At 35.9% G+C, this 24760-nt stretch overlaps 2 protein-coding genes across 2 annotated transcripts in view; both read left to right on the top strand.

Annotated features, from left to right (window-relative positions):
* The first annotated feature begins 554 nt into the window (after window positions 1-554).
* rerglb (RERG/RAS-like b) lies at window positions 555-9662 on the top strand. The gene is made up of 5 exons (XM_065267716.2): window positions 555-729; window positions 1637-1693; window positions 3378-3451; window positions 3982-4130; window positions 8134-9662. The coding sequence occupies exons 1-5, from the start codon at window positions 678-680 to the stop codon at window positions 8411-8413; spliced, it is 612 nt and encodes a 203-aa protein (XP_065123788.1). The 5' UTR covers window positions 555-677; the 3' UTR covers window positions 8414-9662.
* A 1641-nt stretch (window positions 9663-11303) lies between these two features.
* Window positions 11304-24760, top strand: part of stk33 (serine/threonine kinase 33) — a 29413-nt gene continuing 15956 nt past the window's right edge. Inside the window, exons 1-3 of the mRNA XM_065267741.1 lie at window positions 11304-11426; window positions 15502-15603; window positions 19783-19899. Coding sequence (XP_065123813.1) covers window positions 19783-19899 — 117 coding nt within the window. The 5' untranslated portion in view covers window positions 11304-11426; window positions 15502-15603. The remainder of the gene's footprint in view (window positions 11427-15501; window positions 15604-19782; window positions 19900-24760) is intronic.

The following is a 24760-nucleotide window of genomic DNA, read 5'->3' as shown; positions in this document are numbered from 1 at the left end:
ACCCCATTTACTTCCATAGTACTCTTTTTCACGGCTTTAAATATTTAAGTTTTATCTAATTGGCTTTCATTTCAATTTTAAAAGTAATTACCTTACTATTTTGAATTTTAACTACACAATTTGATCAAATTAGAAAAAAAGGAAGTTTTTTCGTTGTGCCCCCCCCCCATGTGTATGGTGCATCCTTTTGCGGCCCTCCAAAAAAAATTCTTAATTCTCAAAACAAAACATATATTAAATGATACAATGTAGTGCTGTTGTTTAGTAGCTCCATTTTTCTGTGGTTTAATTACACAAAACTTATGATAAATTTGTTTTATACAATTTCAGAAACTGCCCCCCCCAAGACAATTTAAAGTATAGGTAAAAAGTCAATGTGGTTTACAAGATCACACATTAGTTTGGTTTAATTCACTGTGGCAAAGCTCTGCACTTAGCCGCACAACTTTAACTATCAAAGGGAAATCCGTCTGTGTTCGGTAAAGAAATGACCTTGTGGCAGCTCTGTGTAGTGGGAGGGGAGACAGAGGAGCATTGCGTCTGTGAGAGTAACAGAAAGAAAGTAAGAGACAGAAGAGATCGTGGCGCCACTTTCAGAGCTGTATAAATATAGTGAAGAGTACTTCCCGGGACTGTACGTAAAGAAACAAAAGGAAAGGGGACTGCAATCCACAGCAATGAATGACATCAAACTGGCCCTGTTGGGCAGTGAGGGAGCAGGCAAATCTGGTGAGTTTCTTTACAGTCAATACTGTTTATCTTACAAATACTTGTTTATTAAATATGCATACTTTAAACTAACAGTAGTTTTAGGCTTAATTCCAATTCTGTCACTGCAGTGTTTTTCCTTATGTGCCGGTCTTCGGTTGAGCTGGAAGTCATCCATGTTTGTACTGTTGCTGTGTGGCTGTACAATAAATAATGTGTGCGAGCTGTACATGACCAGCATGGCATTATGCCTGCACTTTAAAAACCTTTTGAAAGTAGTTTGTAACACTGGAACAGATCGCAGGAGTGAGGTCATCTTTATACAAAACATCCATGGGTGGGGGAAATTGAAATGGATGGTTGTAAGATGCAAATAATTGGTGAAATTGTTTAGAGATTATTTGTGTTCCACTCTGCAGCATAAGAACGTTTCGGCCTGCGTACGTACTAATAACTATAAGTATTAGGGAAACAATGATTCCATATGTTCCTCTGAACAAAAACAGCGGAGGTAGTGAAGGGGGCCGGGGGGTCAGAGAGACCGGAAAGTAAACAGAGCATCTTGTTTCAGATTTAAAGGTTTGTGAGGAAAACACTTGAATCATGACTGCTTAGGATGCAACTTTCGTGTGTATTTATGCGTGAAAACTCAAGCCCTGACTTTAAAAACTCAATAAAGTAACATAGCTTCATGGCTCAAATATTTAATATAGACCAGGTAGTGTGCTCGTAAAAAAAGAAGAAAGCATAAATGTAACGCTTTTTCCTGTGCCAGATATGTACCAGCACTTACTGCCAAGTTTTTGATGAGGGGCTTGAGCTCTTGCCCTATTTTCCTATTTCATGCTTTATCCTGGTCATTTACTGTACATCATGGCACGGTCTCAATAATCCAAAAACTCAATCATCTCCCCTCTCTTGTCCTCAGCGGTGCTGGTGAGATTCTTGACCAAAAGATTCATAGGAGAATATGCATCAAATTCCAGTAAGTAATCTCATGTGGATGTTTATTAAGAAGTTATGGTGAAACCAGAATGTTACGAATGTGATTGTGGGTTTTATCCATATCAGCATACAGTAGAGGCTGGCACAATATCAAATACAACCCAAAGCACAAAGCTGTATTGTTCCTACAATACATGAAGATAACTGAGAATAACCAAAAGGCAAACTTTGAATTTCAACAAAAAAGAAATAAAAGACACACGGTAAAAAGTAAAAAAGCGGCTCTACTTCAAAAAAATTTGATCAATTGGTAACACCTAAAAAAATTTAGTTTTATCAACTTATATATTTTACTATGTTCTTACCTCAACTTAGACAAATTAATACATACCTATCTTTTTTCAATGCGTGCACTTAATCTTTGTACAGCGTGTCGTGAATGTGTTAGCATTTAGCCTAGCCCCATTCATTCCTATGGCTCCAAACAGGAATGAAGTTAGAAGACACCAAACACTTCCATGTTTTCCATGTCGACCTCGCGGGGCAGTAACATCATCACTCCTGACTACTCCCCCTCTAGCTCAAATTTCCGTCAATATTACTGCGTCCGAGGTCGAAATGCTGCAAACTAAGTGCTCTTCTGCCATACAATATAGTTCTCATTTTTTATCCACTTAAAAAATCGCCACCATACTCATGTAACTACTCATGTAACCGTCTTTAAATAGGGAAAACATGGAATTGTTTGGTCGCTTCTAAATTCATCCCTGTTTGGATCCTAAGGAATGAATGGGGCTAGGCTAAATGCTAACACATTCACGATCCACTGTACAAAGCTTAAGTGCAAACATTAAATAAATTTAAGTATGTATCAGTTTGTCTAAGTTGAGGTAAAAACATAGTAAAATATTGAAAAACAGTGGTGTTTTCCTTTAAATTTTCTCAATTTAAGTTAAATATTTAAGGTAAAACAACTACAGCAGCTCAGCAATGACATAAAACTGACCTTTTACAATCAAAGTAATAAGTTTAATACCAGACAAACCTTTCTCTGTGGTTTCTTTCTTTATTTTAAATGAAATTCTTACTTGCAAAAAGTCTTTACATTTTTTACTCTTCTCTAAATGTTTATAAAACTGCACTGTAAAAAGTAAAAGTTGGATTAACATAACAAATTAATTCAATTGGTAACACATAAAATGTAAAAATTTTCAACGTAAAAGTTTCACTTTAAGTGAGAAAATTAAAGTTGAAATAAAATGTAATATTTTTAGGTGTTTCCAATTAAAGTCATTTCTTTTTAAGTTGATCCAACTTTTACTTTTTACAGTGCAATTTTATAAACATCTTGAGAAGAGAAAAACGTTTTTAAGACTTTTTGCAGGTAAGAATTTCATTTAAGAGAGAAACCATAAAGAAAAGTTTGTCTGGTATTGAACCTATTACTTTGATTGTAAAGTTTGTTTTTGTGTCATCACTGAGCTGTTGTTGAATGATTTCCCATTGTCTAATTTGTAAAAGTTTAACCCCTTTGCTTTGACCCATGTGATCATGCCAAAAATTCCTGAAGCACACAGTAATTGCACGACCGATACAACTACATATGTATCACATCAATTCCTGCTTTAATGCACTTGAATTTTATATAAATGTCTAATAACACCCTTTCATTTTAGGAATCTGTTTTTTCATCACAGTATTTCATCCAGTGTTATTTATTGCAGACTCCTTATACCATAAAAGGCTTTCAATTGATGGAAGACAGTTAAACTTGGAAGTCTTTGATCCATGCTCGCAGGTTTGTGTTTTTTCTTTCATACGGGATACTTTTATACAAGCACTGCCACAGGGCAACATATTCAGATATACCTGCTTCATATGGGAAGTGCATGTTGTGCTCCAGTGAGATTTATGTGTGCTGCCTTTGAAAACCGAGCCTCACGGCTTTTAGCTGCATCTGGGACCTTTTACTTAAGCAGTTGTTGTTTTGCTTTAATTTAAAAAAAATTTAGCTGTCAGATGAGCACCCTTCTATTCTGTACAAGGCAGTCAATATTGGCAGTCAGTCTTTGCATTAAAACAAAGACTTCTGATAGAAGACCAGTTGTTTGAAGTACATTAACAGCTTTAAGAACCAGATGCTTTGAGCTTTAGAGAATAACAGAGCTTTGTGCTATGCTCTCTTTGCTTTCTGATACTACGCTGACCCTTTGTAGGAGGGGGTCAAGTTTAATTACTTTAGTCGCTCATTTGATGTCCGGCTTTCCAGCTGGTCAGTGAGTATGTTGTTTTTTTACTGGAAAACACACTGTGTCCACCCCATTGCAGAGTGGAGAAAGCAGATGTATCTTGGAGGAACCAGTAGACTGGGCTGATGGCTTTGTGGTGGTCTACAACATCAGCGACCGCACGTCTTTCCTAAATGCCAAAAACATCTTGGCGCAGATCAAAGAGAGCCGTCGGGAGACCTGTAAAGGGTGAGTCAGATTCTTCCCTGCAACCTTCTGACCTTTTCCTGATGCTGGCTGGAACAAAAGGATGGAGATTTAATAAATGAATGGACCATTTTGCAGAATAGAGCACAGGGGCTCCCTGCTAGACTGTGCACATCTGTAAAGGGCAAACTGGCTGATATTATAATTATTGTGCAGATGATTTGTACACACAGAGAAGTTCTCTCCATCCATGATTATAAGATTCCAATGGTTATATATTTCAACAAGATGACTGGTCTTAGCTTAGTATATATTTAACTCCAGCTAATTTATTGAGGGATTTAAGTCTGGATGGTTTAAACTTTCAATGGTTATTTGTCATCTGAAATTCTTTTGAAACAATAGTAAGTGAGAGCGTGTGACTGGGCATCTGGAGCCCATTAGATCTCTAAAACAAGGCAATGAGATCATTGATGAGAGGTCAGAATCCAGCATGTTCTTTAAAAATTGGCTTACAAGCTTTGACACTTCACAAAAATGGCAACACGGTGTACTTAAAGTTTCAGATTTGTCTTCCAACACAAGCTCTTTATAAATTCCAACCCTCAGTTTCAATATTAGAGAGTTATTTTGCTATGGTGTTATAGGAGAAAATGTACAATTTCTGGTATTTACCATCTACTGTAGGCAGGGGCGGATCTAGAAAATTATTTATGGGGTGGCAGGGGGGTGGCAATGAAGTAGCATCCTTGCATGGTTAGCGTGGATTAAAAAAGTATAGACTGTATATACTATATGCGGTGCACACTAGACCTCAAATTTTTATAACATAAAAAACCCCAACAAGAAACATTCAATACCCAAGCAGCTACCTTTAGCATCTCTACTGTGGCATCCTTTGTCTTAATACTAAGTTATTATAAACATAGATCTTACCAGTATCTAAAAAACACTGGCTGTAACCATGATGAGCAAGGTTGAACATAATGGTATACTTTAAAGACTATAAGTTATATAAATAAAATAGGTTTGCCTATTCTATGTTACGCGGAGGGTATACCCTTCGCGTCATTTTTTGACGAACTGGGGACTTCAATACTATTAGGTACGCGAAATTAAACAGTTGTCGCCTGACATTGGGGTTAGGGATAGGTTTGGGTAGGGATGTCATTATGTAAATCTAACCCTAAACCGACGCGAAAATGGTAAGAAAATGGTACGAAAATAGGAAAGAGAATGCAACGGACTCAATAGTATTGAAGTCCCCAGTTCGTCAAAAAATGACGCGAAGGGTATACCCTCCGCGTAACATATTGACGCATGGTCAAGTGGCGTCAAATATTGACGCCATGGGGTGAGGATGTGTTGGAAAAACATATTTGAAAGCCACATTTCATTCAACTCTTCTTTAACCTTTTCTCTCACTTCATGTTGGATTTCTTCTGTCTTTTCACTTCTTTCTAGCCCATTGCCATCTTTTTCTTTCTTCCATGACTCCATCTATTCCTCTGCCTTCCACAACATCTTTTTCTGTTTTATTTGTACCTTCCACTCCCATAGTATTAGATTTTTCTATTCTTTTAGTTTAAAAAAATAGTTTCCTGGAAAATGCAACAAACATGAAGTTTTGTCTTTCAAGCTTTCTAAACATACACTACAGTGAATAGTTTTGTCTAATGAAGATAAATAAAAACATCAGGCTATATCATAACGAGCAATTTCATATGCACACTCTCAGAAATAAACGTACAAACGTTGTCACTGGGACAGTACCCTTTTAAAAAGGTACACCTTTGTACCCAAAAAGCAGTGGTGGGGTTAACGCATTACAAGTAATGTGCATTACGTAATTACGTGCAGTACGTTACTTTTCTGAAGTAACGAGTAAAGTAACGTATTACTTTTTAAATGTACACATTAATATTTAAGTTACTTTTTAAAAAAAGTAATGCGAGTAACTTTTCAGTTTAATTAATTTGATAAAATAATGCACTGAATGAAACTAAACAAAGTGATGTATAATTACGCACTCTATTTGCGCGTCAGTTTGAGTCAGAAACTGAGATGGCAGGCCAGAGCATTTTTTTGATGGAAATATGCTATTTCTGAATGCAGAACAACCTGCAAGGCCTAAAAGAGATCAAGGCTCAGCCAAGTAAGAAAACGTAACGCAAAAGTAACTTAAAAGAAACGTATGTATTACTTTCCATGAAAAGTAACTAAGTAAAGCAATTAGTTACTTTTTTGGAGAGTAACTTAATATTGTAATGCATTACTTTTTAAAGTAACTTTCCGCAACACTGCCAAAGAGTGCATATTAGTACTTCAAAGGTACATATTGGTACTTCAAAGATATATATTTGTACCTAAATGGTACATATTGGGACCTTTTTTAAATGGTACTGCCACAGTGATAGCTTTTGTACCTTTATTTTTGACAGTGCACGTATGGAATATTTTGATTGGTTACTTAAAGGGGACAGAGAATGAAAAACCATTTTTACCTTGTCTTTGTTGAATAATGGTAGTCTACCCGCATTCATAAACATACAAAAAGTGCTAGACATGCTAAACATCTCAGTCTCATAGAAATTCCTCTATTAGAAATGTCAGCCAGAAAACGGCCCAATCTGAAAAACTGATGCTTATGACATCACAGGCATCTAACTGCCCCTCCACTTTAAAATAATTGGCTACATTTTTAGAGTGGCAGCAAAGTCAGCCAATCAGGAATGAGATTGCAAGTTAAGCCAGTAGGGGGAGCCAAATAGGTGCAAAACCACTTGTTTAAAATTCCCCACCCTAATAGAGCTATCTGAGAGAGGTTTTTAGGAAGCTTCTAAGGCATTACAGACCCGAACAAAAAAGAAATTGTCTACATGTCACATCACAGAACAAGGATAAATACCCCGTTCAATCATTCTATGTCACCTTTAAAAAGTTCAATACTTCAAATAACTTGGATGCCCCCAATATTAAATATGTTAAATTAATGAAACGGACACTAGAGAGAAACCACGAATTATGTGTCAGCATGTGTAATTATGTGGTCATTAGATCAGATTCTTAATTCACCTTGACATCTGCCCAAAATTGGGTATTGACGTGAAAATCCAACGTTGGCCCGACATCAAAATCAGATGTTGATCCGATGTCAAGACCCAACGCTTGGCCTGACGTCAGCAAAAAACTTCAATGTTGATCTCAAGTCAAAATCCAACGTGAATCTGAATTCAAAATCCAACGCAAGTGGATAAAGCAATCTGACAACATAAATGTTTTTTTCTGTAAACATTTATTATGAAATATTAGCTTACAACCGGTTTCTGTAGATATAAAAGTCTAATATAAGTCTTAATTCACCTTGACATCTGCTCAAAATTGGGTATTGATGTCAAAATCCAATGTTGATTTGAGGCCAAGATCAAACGCTGATCTGACGTTAGAATCCAATGTTGATCCGACGTCAAAATCCAAGGCGATTCGACGTCACGAAACTCACGATCCAACGTTGATCCCGACGTCAGGATCCAACATTGATCCGTGATGCACATAGGTTTACATTACCGGCCAAGCACATTTTTGTCATGACGAGCCACACACATAATGGGCTTAATACATGTTTTGACAAGCTTCGCATCATGTGCCATCAAAAAAGAAATCACTATCAAACACTGGAAAACATTTTTTTACAGTGCATCGTTCCATATAGGATACTGTGAAAAATCAATTTTAATAATTCAGCCACACTGTTATTATAGCATTATTAGTCTGAAATAAGAATCAATATTACATATATTTGCATCCTGTAGTACAGTTGTTCTCAAACTTTTTTGTCATGCGCCCCCCTACAATGTTAATTGGCAGTTAATTGGAGGTTTTATTACACAGAATTTATGATAAATTCATACATTTTAGAAAATGTCATAAAACTGGGGCATCCCTGGCACCATCTAACAGCCCCCAGTTTGAGAACCACAGCTGTAGTACAATTGATGGATTACTTTATACAGCCTTATCATAAACATTTTTTTGGTGTAAATAGGGAGGTTCCTGTCTGCCTGGTGGGTAACAAGCAAGACCTATGTCACAGCCGTCAAGTGAGTGAGGAGGAAGGCCGTTTCCTGGCCCACGAAAACAAATGCCTCTTCCAGGAGGTGTCAGCGGCTGAGAACTACCTGGAGATTGCCAACCTCTTCACGAAACTCATCCGCCATGTAATGGAACAGCTGAAGCACAGAGGCGACCGCAGGCGATACAGTGGCTCCAAGTCCATGGCCAAACTCATTAACAATGTCTTTGGCAAGAGGAGAAAGTCGGTTTGAGTGCAGAACATACAACAAAGAGCCCAGAAAAGAACTTGAGTCTGTCTCCATTTTATCAGTAACGGAGTTATGTCCATGTTAACCTACAAGTAATCTTGTAGGAACGGCCTTACAAACTGCATTTCAAATGGGTACTGATAAGACATCCCATGTAGAAGAGAACCTCATAACCTACAAAATATTATTAGTGAGGGTAAAGGGTTGGCAAGTTATATGCATGAGCTATAAATAGTGTTAGAGTAAACATGACAAATAAATGCATGCGTTTATACAACCACATTGGGTTTACCGTATTAGCTCATTAAAGTAGCTGTCACAGTGCCTCATGACATATTTTACACCATCATTCTTTGCATTTTATACTCATGAATTCTAAATAGGTTTTTATTTAGTAGAGAGATAAATCCTTGTCTCATTATTTACACGTACTGATGATCTTTCTTGTATAATTGTCCGACAAGTAGAAAAAACAAAGCAATTTACCCTGAAATATATTGAATTTTTCTTTGACACATGCAGATGTTTTGGTGATATTTTGAATAACATTTGAGAATGATAGTGAATGCTTTCAAACACTTTCTTCAAAGGGTAACACGCATCCCCCCCCCCTGAAATTCCAAAGTTGTTTTAATGGCGTGAGACTGAGTTTGCATTAAGGAATGCACAACAAAGTCTGAGGGAATTTAATTTATCTAGATGAGTTATAAATTGCCAGTAAATTATTTTTCTAACAAAAAGGACCTAAAACAAAACTCTTGCATTCCTTCTATGGCATTGTCATGCTTTACTTTTGTATTTAATTGCATTTATAAGACAAAAATGGACTGCAGGATTACTTAGATTTCTGTGTCATTTATTCAAAGAATGCAGGCTCCTCTTAAGCCATGACAATAACAGCCAAAACACAAGTGTATAGATCACATTGTTTTAAGGTCTTATTTCCGTGCCACTAGTGGCACCAAAGGAGATAGCAAAATATAAACTTTTGTTTTATACTTCTGTCTTATTGCTTGCCAAACAGATGCCATTTCACGTTTGTCAGACTGTTTGCAATGTTCACAATGTTTCCACATACTGTTTACATACCAATATATTTTATTTGAGTGTGCACATAAGGCTGTGATACGCAACATTATTTCAACAAGCGAAAAATGGCATGCAGAATTCTTTAAAAAAATCACAGTATATTGAAAGAAATTTGTAAACCTTTGAGCTAGTCTTTCTCCAAAGGCTAATTGGACTCAGTCAATCAATAAGGATGAGTTACCAAGATTGACTTATGTGTTGTTCATGTGAGCCATGCCCTGAAAACAAGAAATGTCTAAGGACATTGACATTGTAGAGTTCATAAATCCACAGATAGAAAAAAATTGCAGTACTGTTGCTAATCTTCTTAAAAATGGGTGTCCTGCACACACTCTTTCATCTATAAGGCATTTATGTTAAAGCAGGAGAATGTCTTATTGCCTTTAATCACCAGAAGCTTAATAAATGTTGGTTGACTGTGCAAACACTTACTAAAATGAGATGCAAAGACAGCATACACTCGCAGAAATTAAGGGAAAGGGATTTGTGTGGCACCTTTTAAAAAGTACAAATTTGTACCTAAAGAGCATATACTGTATTAGAACCTCAAATCTATATAACTCAAGGGTACAGTGCATATATATATATATATATATATATATATATATATATATATATATATATATATATATATATATATATATATATATATATATATATATATATATATAGCATACCTGAATGTTATATATTATACAATTTTATAGGGTAGGCCTTCCATCCCAGTGGCAGCTTTTGTACCTTATTTTCTGAGTGTACCTTAGGAAAGGTGGGGGTTATGCAACAAATAACAGACATATCTGCATAACTGAGATTACTGCAGGGATGAACGGTAAAATTATTGCTGTTTTTCCAAATGTAGTTTGTAGTAAATGCTGGATTTGCAGGAGTGATACACTAAAGAAAAGGCTGACATTTTTTTAAACTCTAAAACTGTTATTTTCTACAGTATGTGTTGTTTGCAAAGTGTTTATTTATCTAATTTTCAGTAAATTTGCATGTATCAGCTAACAGAGTGTAGATAGTGTGGGATAGTGGGTATATATATATATATATATATATATATATATATATATATATATATATATATATATATATATATATATATATATATATATATATAAATGATGATTAGCACACTGATTGTAACCAATGACTTCCATAGTAGGAAAAACAAATACAATGAAATTCAATGGTTACCGTCAAGTACTTACTATCATTTATCAAAACATTTTCTTCACCATTTATCACAATACTTCCATAATATTTGTTTTCCTACTATGGAAGTCAATGGTTACAATCAGTGTGCTTACCATTATTTATCAAAATATCTTCTTCGATGTCATCTTTGATGACAGAATTTTTATTTTGGGTGAACTATCCTTTTAAATGATCGTGATTCTACCAGAATCACATAATCCACTAGATGGAGACAAACACCATTTAAATTATTTACAAACCATACTAATAAGAAAGTACCAACAAGAAAGCTAAGCAAAAAATAAAAAATCTAGCAAGAAACACATTTTATTGATTAATGAATACATGTGCGTTCAGCATTAGCAATACAGTAGCATAATATTCGCACATGGCTTATAATTAATCCGACGTGTATTAATAGTTTTTGAGAGATGCCTTTATCCAAAGTAACTTTAAGTGCCTTCAAGTTATACATTTTATTAGTATGTTTGCTTAAAGTATGTCAGTAACTTGTAGTGTAGTTGTCGCTATGCTGGCTGCAGGTGTCGAGAGGCAAGAATGTCCCTCACACGATACCGTAGTGTCCAAACCCTCCCTCCCTCCCTTCCTCTCGAGGGAGGAAAGTTTATGTTATACAGTATGTGAAATTTCCCTGCATTAAGAATATCGATTACCAGTTGGGAATACAACAGAGGAAAACGTTTTGCAAACATATGTCCACTGAAAGGTAAGTGTAAGTTCATAAAACGCGCGTGCTGTTAATGTTTTGTGAGTGGGAAGCTTAAAGAAGGAAACGAGTTGGCCAAGCGCTGACTGTTGCCATGGCAACGTGCACTGGCGCTGGAGTGTAATTTTCATCTCAGTAATGTATATCTAAATACAATTTCCTGCTGAAAATAAAACGACGCGAAGGATTCATATTGTAAGTAGACTAATAAGTAAAGTTTATTTTTGTTAACTTAATGCTATTTTGCACCGTCCAACAAGTTAGGAGAATTTTACTTTGCTAAGCTGCTCACAAGACGTAAGGAAAATGTCACGAACGTTACGTTATATAAAATAAATAACGTGAATTTCTGCGCTACTGTAAATACGCATTTGTCTGTGTTAAAATGTGTCGTTTTATTTATTTGAAGAAAATTAAGTAATCAAACAGTAGAACTTAATTTTAGTACACTCAGGATAGTTACATGTACCTAGCCACTTCATACCCAAGTCACAGTGGGTGTTTTGAAACACGAGGGAGTAATAAAACAGTTATTATTATGCAGGTTCTATGCCAGATAATTATATTTAGCTGGAACAGGTCATGGGGAGTTAATTGCTACTTGCACGAGATTTAAATAATTATTGGCTTTAAGCTAATGAAAATTGGTTGCCATTGCTGTGCCAGGTTTCTTGTTGTCCTAAAAACGTTTAGTGCTATAAGTCTATGTGTTTTAGACAGACATCGAGAAGGCATAAGTTATCTGAACTAAAGTTCAACACAGTATGATTTTATAATTCTATCAAAAATGCAAAAAAAAAAAAAAAAAAACAGACAGAAAGGGCCGTACAATTTTTTGTTTATTACATCCTAAGCACTTTTGGTTTCACATTATAGTGTTGCACAACCTAAATAAAGTCTGTTTGATCTATGCACTTTTTGGCCTGGTGATTTTTTTCACAATGGCAGGCGTAACCTGAGTGCCCACCAGTGGTAGACACTGCTTGAGTCTGTTGTGTAAGGGGAGACACGTCTTTCTCAGACGGATTAATTGCAGATTTTCCTCCCCAGCAATAAAACTAAGCCTGTAAGATGCCAATTTCTACTGAGTGTGTCCTGTCACATAGCTACTAGAAAAGAAGTTGAAGCAAGGATTTCTGTCACTTTACTTTTATGACCCGTACTGGCAAATTGAGTTGGAATGAGCAAAATTTGTTAGTTATATTTTTACATTCTCTGTTAAAAAACCTTCAAAACATTGTATTATTTGTTGGAATTTGACAAAAAAATAAAAAATAACATAGATACACCTGTTTGAAGTTAATAGAGTCAGCAACTTCAATGTTGAGAAAAATACATTGAAATCAATGTTATAACTAATAAATTTGGCACACAAAAAGTCAAAAACAATACTTTAGGAAAAATATTACGTTCAAGACAGAAAATGAACACATACTAGATTATTAATGATTTAAATGTTTTGGCCGAAATCGTCTGCCGAACGATGAGAGATAGCGCAGAAATGGTAAAAACTGATTATGTCCCACTATTAATTACATTATCTTAAAGGAGTGTAACTACTGTACCATGTAAATAATGCAAATAAATAACGTGAGCTCAACAATTATATCTAATCAACAGGCATGTGAAACCTAGCTAGCAGGTTGCTCAAACAACAAAATCACCAGCTTACTTACTTTAAAACTACTTTGCAAGAACTATAGACTAATACAATAACAGGCTTAAATAATTCCAAAACATAAGTCCACTTACAGTACAGTTCTCACGGACACGCGTTTTATAAACTGGCTATCCTCCAGACATGACGGAACACGTCTTTATCTCATTTCGGCCGTGTGGCCCGCGTCCCCGCTCGCTGTGTAAGCACGTACGCGCTATTTTTCGAGATGCACTTGACGGCCTTTTGTGCAGCGAAAACATTTTTTTTTTGCCTACCTAGTTAAGGCGGTAGGGTTTCCAAGCTTAGGCGGGCTGCCCGAACTGAAATGTGCTGTGGGAAACCCTGTATACTGTATATCGAGGTGGAAGCTTCAGATCTGTCAGTGTGAGGAAGATCATTTTCGAATCTTGTCACCCCAAATAACTCTTTTAACATCAATCAGGTCCTGAACTTTATCTCTCTCAATAATTATTTTTAACCTCAAGCAATTCCTGCATGTTTAAAAATCGAAACCAAAATTTCACGCGAATGTGAATGGACACGCATTTTTGTATAGGTTAAGCATTAAGGATGATACACCTTTCAGAAAACAAACAAATAAAGATCATTTTAGATGTTTTATGACTATGGACCATTGGGATCGCTAGACGAGGGCTCAATGGTGATTTATTAGTAATCAAGGAACTGGCTTTACTGACGAGATGCACATGACAATTGCGTGCGATTTATCGTGCAGTCCTAACAGCGTGCGTGTGCGTTTGTCCTCAAGGTTCCCCCCACACAGCAGGATTTCTGATTGTAAATATTCAATGTTGAATATTGACAAATTGGCTCAAATTCAGCCCGATTATCTGTTGGTGTGTGCTGGGCATTATTTGAAAAAAGTGAATCTACACTGTTAAGTCTAATTCAAGTTTTCTTATAGATCTGCAAGTGATGGGTTCACATTACTTCCTAGTACTGTGTGATGCCTATCCTTATTTTGTTTTTACACTTCCCCAATAGGAATATCCTGCATACTGTACCACAGACATCTCAATCAAGCCCTCTGTTTTTTCTGTGACTTCCACAATTAAAAATAAAGCAAAACTAAGGGGAATACAGCTGGAAAAACTGAAAAGTTTTGAAAGAAAGGTTCAAAGCCAGTATAGGGTTTAAGAAGGATATCATTCTTTGGATGACTATCCTTTAAATGGCTTACTTCAAAGTCCCTTTAAGGCAAGTAATTTATACTAACTCTTGGTTATGCTGCTATAAATCTATCTTTCTTAGCTCAGAGCAGCATTAAAAATCTGTATTTTCTATGCAGGCCCAGTTTTTGAACATATATGTTATAAAATAAACAAAGCCCATAAAAAGGCAACTGGGTCTTTTAACTCTTTTCCTGCCAGTGTTTTTAAAAAAGGTTGCCAGCCAACCCCAGCATTTTTTTATGATTTTCACAAAAGTTAAATGCCTTTAATTTGATTTACAAAATATCAAATGTAAAAACAGACCCTATGCTTAAAAAAAACTACCTTCATTTGTTGTCTTTTTATCACCTCTCAAATATGGGTAGGTTTCTTCAAAAATACAAAATTTATAAAAAGAGATAATTCTATTTTTGAGAAGGACTTTTAATAGAGATCATATTCAGAGCGATTCTCAAAACATACAGAGTTTGAACTGTTTGCCCTAAGGTTTTATAAGTTGGGTAGCAGCGCCACCTGGTGGATAATAGCGATATTATGGATTGCCAGAAAAACTTGCCATTGGCAAGGAAGTGTTTTCTCTTAATTGACGACTTAACTTTTCAATGGCGGGGAAAGAGTTAATTGACATGTAAGAATTCATAGACATTGGAGTGGTTTCCTTGACAGAGATTAGCTTAAGACAAGACAGTCCTTAGTTTAAATAGAAAAAAAATATAACTAGTTTTAATAAACATGCCTTACTAAAAACATTACTTGTGTGCATTTCTGATGTATTTTAAGATATGTCTGCTAAAGTGGTTTTCAGTTTGGACATCTTTTACATTTATTTTAGTCTAGGACTAATCTAATCTCTGTCCGGGAAACCGCCTCATAAAGTCTGCAATATGCAAGCCAATAATCGTGATTCTCTCATTTACTGTTTTATGAATCTCATTTACATAATGTCATTTAGCACACACTTTTATCAAAGTGACTTACAAAAGGCAAAAATAAAAGAACAATAAGTCAAGCCATACTGTAGTAACTGTACAAAGTTTTAACATTTTTTAAAGACATACAGTACCTTCTCCTCATGATTGTACTGTCCCTGCTTGTAGCTGTGCTACACAGTACATTCGTTGTTTTTTATACAGGACAGTGATGAATGTCAACCATCAGCACACTTTCCACTATGCCATTGTATGAGTTCACTAGTGTGTGTTTGCATATTTCAATCCCTCAGGCTCTGAGGAAAAGATAGCTGTGGAAAGCGGATTTCAGCATGGAGCGTCTGTTGTCCAGGTGAGCTCCTCAGAAATGTGCAGGCAGTTAATGATTTCAACAGGTGAGTCATCTATGCAGTTTCAGGGTGTGAGTTGTCTTTTGTTTTCTAAAATTCTCAATACTTTTCTCTAGTTGGTATTCACAGCTTGATTGTTCTTCAAACACCAGTGGAGAGGATACTCTCTCTGTATGTGAATTCATCATTATCACTGATTAACAGAAATTTGATGATGCTGCTCCACAGTGTAGCGATGCAGTGAATGGTTGAAAAACGAGTATAATTAGGGCTGAAGCGAAAGCCCTGTGGAATCCAGGTGTTAATTATTTTTATGGATGAGGCGATGTTTCCCAACTTGACCATCTGGGTACTGCCTGTTAGGAAAACCCAGAATGATTTACACGTAAACATACGTTTAAGCATCCTAAGAGAATCCGTGAACTATTGAAAATGACTAATGCCAAACAAACTTGCAAGACTGGGAATCAGGAGACATTTCCTGCACCAGCATGGTCATCATCATCCAACTGTAGAGCGATCTGGATGCAGCACTGTACTACATACACTGTAACACAAATGGATATCTTAGCATTTGTCTGGGGCCTACTCCTCTTAATATTTTACTTTCCCTTAATAAAATTGTCTACAAACTGGACACTAATCAAACATGACGTAAGTCCTAAGAGGTTACCTTCTCACTCACTGTACATACAGTATACACTACAAATGAATACCTTGGTTTAAAGTGGGGAAGTCATACAGACACAATTATGGTTATGATTTCTTGCATCCCATATTTTATATAAAGATCATTTATAGGTTTATAGATAGAGTCAGCTCACCTTCCGTAGCACTTTCATAATAGTTAGATTATATCAAATGGGAGTCCATTACAGACCTACACTTCATGTTAAACAGGAAAACATTATGCCGTATGGTGAGGTGAAGCACTCAGGTAAATTATCATTATGAGGTTAAATGACTCCAATAGTGTAAGCAGTCTAGACATGCTAGGCACTCTATCACTTATGTAATGTAATTCCAAGCTTCATTAAGACTTTGACGTTTATCATTTTTCATCAAAGGCAGCTGTCAATGAATAATTAAGCTGCATATATAGAAAATCAAATCTTTATTAAGAGCAGAGCAGGAGCCTGCTGCTTCCTCTGAGATTTCAGAGAAACTTTGTGTTTTATTGATTAGTCCATTTAAACAAACAATCAATACATTTTGTTAATAACAACCAGCACGCGTGCAATAAAACTATATTGTCTTTCTGCATTATTGTTTAACAGTATATTGTTTTCTTAATGTATTTTTTAATATACAGTACAGCTGCCTGGTATGGGACTTCATTGATGAGTCAAGTCCGTATGACCACAATTCAGACAGAAACATTAGAAATAGAGTAAAAGAGAGAGAGAGAGAGAGAGAGAGAGAGAGAGAGAGAGAGAGAGAGAGAGAGAGAGAGAGAGAGAGAGAGAGAGAGAGAGAGAGAGAGAGAGAGAGAGAGAGAGAGAGAGAGAGAGAGAGAGAGAGAGAGAGAGAAGACTGGAGGAGGGACCTCTTTCCAGGCCCTGTATTATCTCTGTGTGTTCAGGCATCATACCAATGTCACATTTAATTGGGGCTCAAGCCAGAGACACAGCATCTCCTGTGCTCAGAGAAAACAATACACATTTTGTCCATAAACAATCAGTAAACAAGCACTAATGGGTTTTTACAGTTATGAAAATGAAAAATGCAAGAGGATCGATTGCTGACATTCAATCTCCTGTAATTACTTTACAGTGAGTGCTTCCAGAAAACCGAGGCTTGTGGTCGTGGATTGGTTTTTAGCTGGTGGCGTATTCTGTGAGGCAGATGAATTGTGTCTCTGTCTTACATGCTTGCCTGTTTGTGTTTGCTTGGCTAGTTTGTTGTTGTTTTTTCACTAATGTAATTGTAAGATTTGTATTATTTTGAAAATGTATGCAAAATTGTTTAAAGGGGACATTTCACAAGACTTTCTTAAGATGTTAAATAAATGTTTGGTGTCCCCAGGGTACATACGTGAGGTTTTAGCTCAAAATATCATATGGTTAATTTATTTTAGCATGTTAAAATTGTTACTTTGTAGGTGTGTGCTAAAATGTGCCGTTTTGGGTGTGTCCTTTAACATGCATATGAGCTGATCTCTGTACTAAATGGCAGTGGCGTGGTTGGATAGTGGAGATAAAGGGGCGCTATTATCCCCTTCTGACATCACAAGGGGAGCCAAATTTCAATGAGCTATTTTTTCACACGCTTGCAGAGAAAGGTTTACCAAAACAAAAAGTTACTGGGTTGATCTTTTTCAAATTTTCTAGGTTGATAAAAGCACTTGCGACCCAATTATAGCACTTAAACATGGAATAATTATAATTTTCATGGTATGTCCCCTTATAGAAATGACATTTGGTCTAGAAGGTGGGACATGTTTTTTGTGTGTGTGTGTGTTTTTTAACAAATATAAGGCAACAAGCCAAAAATGTATTATAAAATATTACATAAAAGATGCAACTGTGAGTATGTTGAGCATACTGAGCATTAAGTGCTGTTAGTGTACTGTATTGTTCAACCTGCCTTTATTTTAATGATCATTTATGTTTATTTCTTGGTTCTGGCTCATTGGGGATAGTGAATCCCCAAAAAATGATTTACTCAAGTATACATTTTTTGTTTTGTTGAACGCAAAGGAAGATATTTGTAATCAAGCAGGAAGCAGGAGCAACTTTGACTTCCATAGTAGGAAATATAAATTTTTGCATAGCTTAGCATAATCCATTGAATCTGATTAGACCATTAGCATTGCGCTAAAAAATAACCAGAGTTTCGATATTTTTTTATTTAAAACTGGATTCTTCTGTAGTTACATCGTGTACTAAGACCAACGGAAATGTAAAAGTTGCAATTTTTTAGGCAGATATGGCTAGGAACTATACCGTCATTCTGGCGTAATAACATGGCTGCAGGAGGCGCAATGATATTACGCAGCGCCTGAAAATAGTCCCCTTAGCATCTTTCAATAGCAGGGGACTATTTTCGGCCAGTACGTAATATCATAGTAGTGACAGTATCATGACCTAAACACCGAACACAACCCCACCATTCCCTAGGCCTGTTAATAAGGAAACCCTGATGTGCCACACTCTGATCTATATGACTCTTATCACGTAACTCTGATTGAGCTATTAGGGGTTTGTTTAGCAGATAGATGGTCAGTAATAGGACATGCAGTGCTGTTATGAGAGGATCTGTCAGTGGGACTTGATAATTCCACAGAGAGTGGAGAGGTTAAAGACACTGCTTCCTTATTAATATTTAATCACTGTCTGTGTGGCGGATCCACTTCGCCGCTTCCACTTATCACACCGTAATTGCTTTACATTTAATTTGGCTCTGGAGAACGTTTTTAAGCTGAGTAAATTGTGCTTAATGTTAGTGTGGAGACTTTAGACATTTGGTTTCATTTAAAGTGAGTGAATTGGAGAGCGGCAGGTGAAGCCTAGCTAATTCAAGGTTAGAGATGAGAAGTAGTTTACTCAAATATAAAAAAAATCTCACATAATTATCATAATTCTCATATAATGATATATCACATAAATCATCCAGATGTTCATGATTTTCTTCAGTTAAACACAAAATCATTTTTAAATTAAAATGGAGTCATGTTATCTTATATGGGAGCCAACAGTAAAAAAGCTCCAAAAAATGCATCCATCATTTAAAGTAATCGAAATGACTCTAGTAGGATAATACTGTATGTCTTGTGAAGCAATTTATATACTAGTCAACATTTGAAGTGGATCAAAACCTTTCATAAAAGTTGTCTTAAAATATTGGACAATATGCGTTCTTGTCTTAGGACACCTTTGATAAACTTTTTTGATCCACTTCGAATGTTGACTAGTGTATTAAGAGCTTATTAAGCGGCAGGTATGCAAACATACAGTTCAGTGCAGTTAGTGGTGGCACATTGGTAACATCAAATCTCAATGGTTCTTGTTTGAAACACACATAATGGTACAGTAACATTCTCCAATGAGAAGCAATATGATTGCTACTGTATGTGATGAGGTATACTTAGTCCTGTTTAAATGAATTATTATATAAAATATGTTTTGAGGGTGGTTTTGAAAATGTTTTTTTGGGTTTTCATGTTTGAAATTGATGTTGTTCTATATATGAAAATTGCTTACATTAGATTTTTCTCAATCTTAGATGACTCATACAAATGTTCCTCGAGCAGAAAACATAATGGCTTCCCAGTGGACTCGTGCAAACAGTGCAGGGAAGGTGGTTCCCCACACCCGGATTGAGGATGAATCCTGCATACAGGTAAAATGCTTTTGCATTACGTCATTACTGTTTCAAAACGTTTAAAAACTCTGATGACTGCCACTAGGCGGTGTTGATCTCAAAGTGAACCCACGAACCAGTGTCTACTATGACAGGGGTTCTCAACATTTTTCAACTTACAGCCCACCAAGGTTGGTTTAAAAACATTCTGAGGACCACCTTTCTAAATATAATAGTATAAACAGAAAATAACAGAAAATGGCGACAAAAAACAAAGCATTTTCATGCTTTGCGTGTCACTATGAAGATGCTAAAAGTCTAGGAATGCCATTGCTTCCAATGGGAAATCACAGGCTTTTTCCAGCAGAAAAAAGCTATTTAAAATTCCACCTTTGAGAAGTTACATCCTTAAAGTAAAAATATATTAAAGAGGACCTCTTTAATTGGTAAAAAACGCAAATGCATTTGTGCCCAATGTTGCGCCCATGCGCCCACTACACCATTGACCAACAAAAACCTAGTCTAAAGTCAATGGCGCAATAAGTTTTTTGTTATTTAAAGAGCACGTTAATAATATGCACCTATAAACGGGCCGACAACGAGGGTTTGCTTTTCACATACATGTATGCACAGCAGCACAAAAACGCTTTTAAATATGAAAGATTAAAGGATTGAAATGTAAAAGATTATTATTGAGTCTCTTGGACATAAATGATGACCGATAATGAGACGTTAATAGGCGTAAAGAGCTGCTTCACCTGTAGCCTGGTACGTAAGTAAATAAATGCTTTGCTTTAAACATGGATCTATTTTTAAATGTTTTTAAAATGCTATCCTACGGATTTATTGTATATGATGACTCTGTACCTGTGGATATGGTGAGATGAGAAACATTTTAAGTAATGTTTTTTAAAAATTGTCACTGTCCAAATGCTGAAATGCTTCGGCTCTCTGCATGTTAGTAAATCCTTTATCTCTTGTTTGTATTTTTAGAGTACAAATCTTTTCTTGCATATTTGCAAATTATTTTATGAGATTACAATGATTATGTAGGATATCAATACATTTACAGCAATTAAAAGCCTGCTATTTGTTCTTCTATGACTGAAAAAAAAAGGCTTTTAAAGGTTTTATTACAAAAATTAAAGTTTCAATAAAAATGAAAACAACAAATTTTTTTTTAACATTATTCTTAAACTGGGGGTCTTCTTCCTCTGCTTAGTTTTTCAGTTTACAAAGTCCGTCATCTAAATAGTTGGGGTGTAACGGTACGCAAAAATCACGGTTCGGTGCGTACCCTGGTTTTGAGGCCACGGCGCGGTTCATTTTCGGTACAGTAAGGGAAAAATGCAAACATTAAACTGCAGGTTGTTTACTATAAACTTTTTTACAATTTGTTTACACTTTTTTAAACATTTTTATTAAAATATAAAATATATATAAAGTGAAAAAATTATAAATAAAATACTACTGCAAAGTTCTTTTTTACATTATTTTATAACAGTAGGTAACTCTTTTCTTAACCTTCTCTTAAACTTTTTCTACTTAAACCTTGCACTAAACTAACAAATTCAATTCCTGAATACATTTATGAACTATTAGCCTAAATTTTTGCCACCAAAAATTTTCTGTTTTGATTTATTTTGGATTGTTTAACTCACAGTATTGAATTGGCTATGTACCATCTCTGTATAAAAATAATATTAGGCCTACTGCTCTGTGTAACTGCATAGCAAGCAACATGATGATATACTTATTATACACTCATTTTGAGATTAGTGAGTTGCATACCATGCCATCTTTGATCTTTTGCACGTTTCTCCTAATCTTTGCTTGTGTCGTCAATGTAAGCTGTGACTTTACTAACGAACCCCTCCGCAGCTGAGTAACAGCTGAGTAAGCCCGGGTTACAGCTCTTCTCTGTCCCGACCAGCTGATCGCATTGTGACAATGATATGATTGACGTGAGGTGCAGATGAAAAATCTGATCACGCATTCCTTATTCTCGCTGTCACAGAAAGCGCGTCTCATGATTGCGTAGCAACGAAAGACGTGCATCCTCTCACGCACTTTTGAAAGAACAAAACAGCGCGTTGACACGCGTTAAACATGCGCTTTTAGACACGACACGTAAACGTTTACATCAATAATCAAACGAATATACAACTAAGTAAATACAAATCTTTCTGCGGGCCGAATTATGTTATATGTTTGACAGAAGACTTGCGCTGAACACGGAGACTTCCGCCACTTAATATGTTCGTGTGGAAACCCACGTATTATGTTCCGCACAGGTGCACATAAAAGATTGCATTCAGCCTTTCGGTGCACGTGTGCACCGTGCCGAAAGCCCTGAACCGAAACGGTCCGATACGAATACACGTACCGTTACACCCCTACTAAATAGGGATTACACATAGCGCCAGCGCAACTGGCTTTTAAAGGGGATGAGAGATGAGACTCTGATTGGTTTATTGCACGTTAAGCCCAAAACACACCCATTACTCATTAGGTGAATATGAACAACCCTTTTCGACCGTGCGCTCGGCACACGAACCATTTTTCCCGTCCTTAAATTAGCAAAAGCGGCATCAGACACGCCCATTTAGACCGCGTGCCATGCACTTAAGACAATGCGCTTAGATCGTTAAAATAGGGCCAAATTTGTTCGCGTGGTTTAAGGTTAAAAAAACAAATTATTTTCCATTATTGCCTTCCTCAAATCCTCTTGTTTGTTACAAAGCTCCTCGATCTGAATAGAACTGTGTCCACGATATGCCAGCTTACCAGTACGGTGTGATTGGTCTGAATACCTTTAACATCAACAGGAAATGTGACGCTCCTTACCATGTTTTGAAGATTAGCTCACAATGCAATACTGACAGGAGTTAATATTGTTTTTACTACCTTATCAATACGAGTTCAATCTGATCCAGAAAATGCGAATGACCAAGCTTATCGCTCAATTTTGCCAGTGCAGCTTGAGAAGGACGTTACAAATTGGTAAAGTAAGGATCACTAAAACATGTTACTGCATCTGAAAGAACAAACGCTCTGTGTGTGATTGGTGTTGCGATATTCAAACATAAATTGGCTTACAGATCATACATGACTGAGCATTTTTATTCATATAATTCATAAGAACAATTTGATGTGAAAATAACAAGATTTGTTTATTGAAAAAGAAATAAAATGTATTTGGCAGTAGACTACAACTGCCTACACGGCCCACTGGTTGAGAATCATTGTACTATGGCAAGCAAGCCAAGGCCAGATGTTGTGGGTTATTGAGTTGGCGGAAAAGAAGGACAATTTGGCATTTGAAGTTTATTGTAAATAAGTGAAATAAAGGCCGAATTAGATTGTTTGGGAGCTATATGAGAATTGAAAAACAATCCTATTTGAACAACACTTGACATACCATAATACACTATTATTTGTAAATTAATTTAAAAACATTACACTGTTGTTGTGACGATACTTGCAATTGTTTGTAAAAGGTGTCTTTGTGGCGGTTTCCCAGACAAGGTTTAATCCAGGACTAGGCCTTAGTTATAATAGGACATTAAAATATTTTTATAAACAAAACATTACTACTGTGCATCTTGAGGAAAAACAATGGCACTGATATAAGTTAAGATATATCAGCACTAGATGTTTTTAAATTAAGGCAGCTCAAACATACATTTTAGTCTGGGACCAGGATAAGCCATGTCCGGAAAACCTTCCCATTAAGTTTGCCTAGATCTCGTTGCTTTCACACTATTGACCTGCAGGTGTCACCAGCATGTGTGATAAACGCTTCGAAACAGCAAATCATTTTGCGAAAAAAATATTTTCTCCCTTCACTACACTGTAAAAAATAAATTGTTGGCTCAATGAATTATTTTTTAGTAACTAGTTCCACAGAAATTTTACGTTCACTCAATTTCTGTCTCCAAAGTGTTACCTCGATTGATGTTTTTTAGTTGGCCCAAATTTGACTCAAATATAAAAAAGTATGTTGGCTCAATTAGCTTTATAGTTCATTCAACTAAAATGTTTTAATCAGTTGAATCTTTAAAAAATTACAGCAAAGACTCTGTCAATTAAAATTTAAGTATACACTCAATGTTTTATGTGTTACTTCAATTAATATTTATTATTTGGGATTTTTTTAATAACATTTTAAAATTATTTATCAAATAATTTATGCTGGTGTTGTAAACAAAATAATTAACTTCAGTCACATAAAAACAAAAGCTTTTTATTCACTTATCATACAGACTGAACATACAGAATTAAGTCTTATTTAAATAGAGGGCATAAAACAGTCCAAAAAGCCTCCAAAGTCAGTCAGAACATCTCCAGGGCCATTTAGGAGACTTTCCTCAGCCAGTCCAAGCGGAGACTGTCTCGCTATGTATCCTTCTGGGTCTGCCCCTCACATAATCTCCGCTCTGGTTTGATAAACAGAGGAATATAAACACACACACATACATAAATAACATGTTTAATATAATACATTTTGACGGTGAAAGACTTTATTCCCTAAATAACGTTAATGTTAGGCCAAATTTCCCTCAGACATCACACATAATTAAACACTATTGGGCGGTTTTCTCGGACAGGGCTTTTCACTGACTAAAATAACTTACTGACATCTCTCAACATATGAGTGCTATTGTTTTGTCTCAAAATGCACGCCAGTATTGTATTATATAAGGTTTGTTTGTAAAAATGTCCCAATTATAATAAAGACCGAGTTCTAAACTTTGTCCGGTAAACCAACCCTATATCCAGGCTTTTTATCTTAACTAAAATAGCTCCACTTTACTTCGGTCACGTAACATAACACACTTCTAATGTATCTTTACAAAAATATAATTACAAAAACGTCGAGTATTTGCGTCTTTGCCAA

This window comes from Paramisgurnus dabryanus, chromosome 2 (assembly GCF_030506205.2).
Source record: "Paramisgurnus dabryanus chromosome 2, PD_genome_1.1, whole genome shotgun sequence".
In the NCBI taxonomy this organism is placed as follows: Eukaryota; Metazoa; Chordata; class Actinopteri; order Cypriniformes; family Cobitidae; genus Paramisgurnus; species Paramisgurnus dabryanus.
Note: the sequence above shows the minus strand (reverse complement) of the source record. Positions and strands in the feature narration are given on the sequence as shown.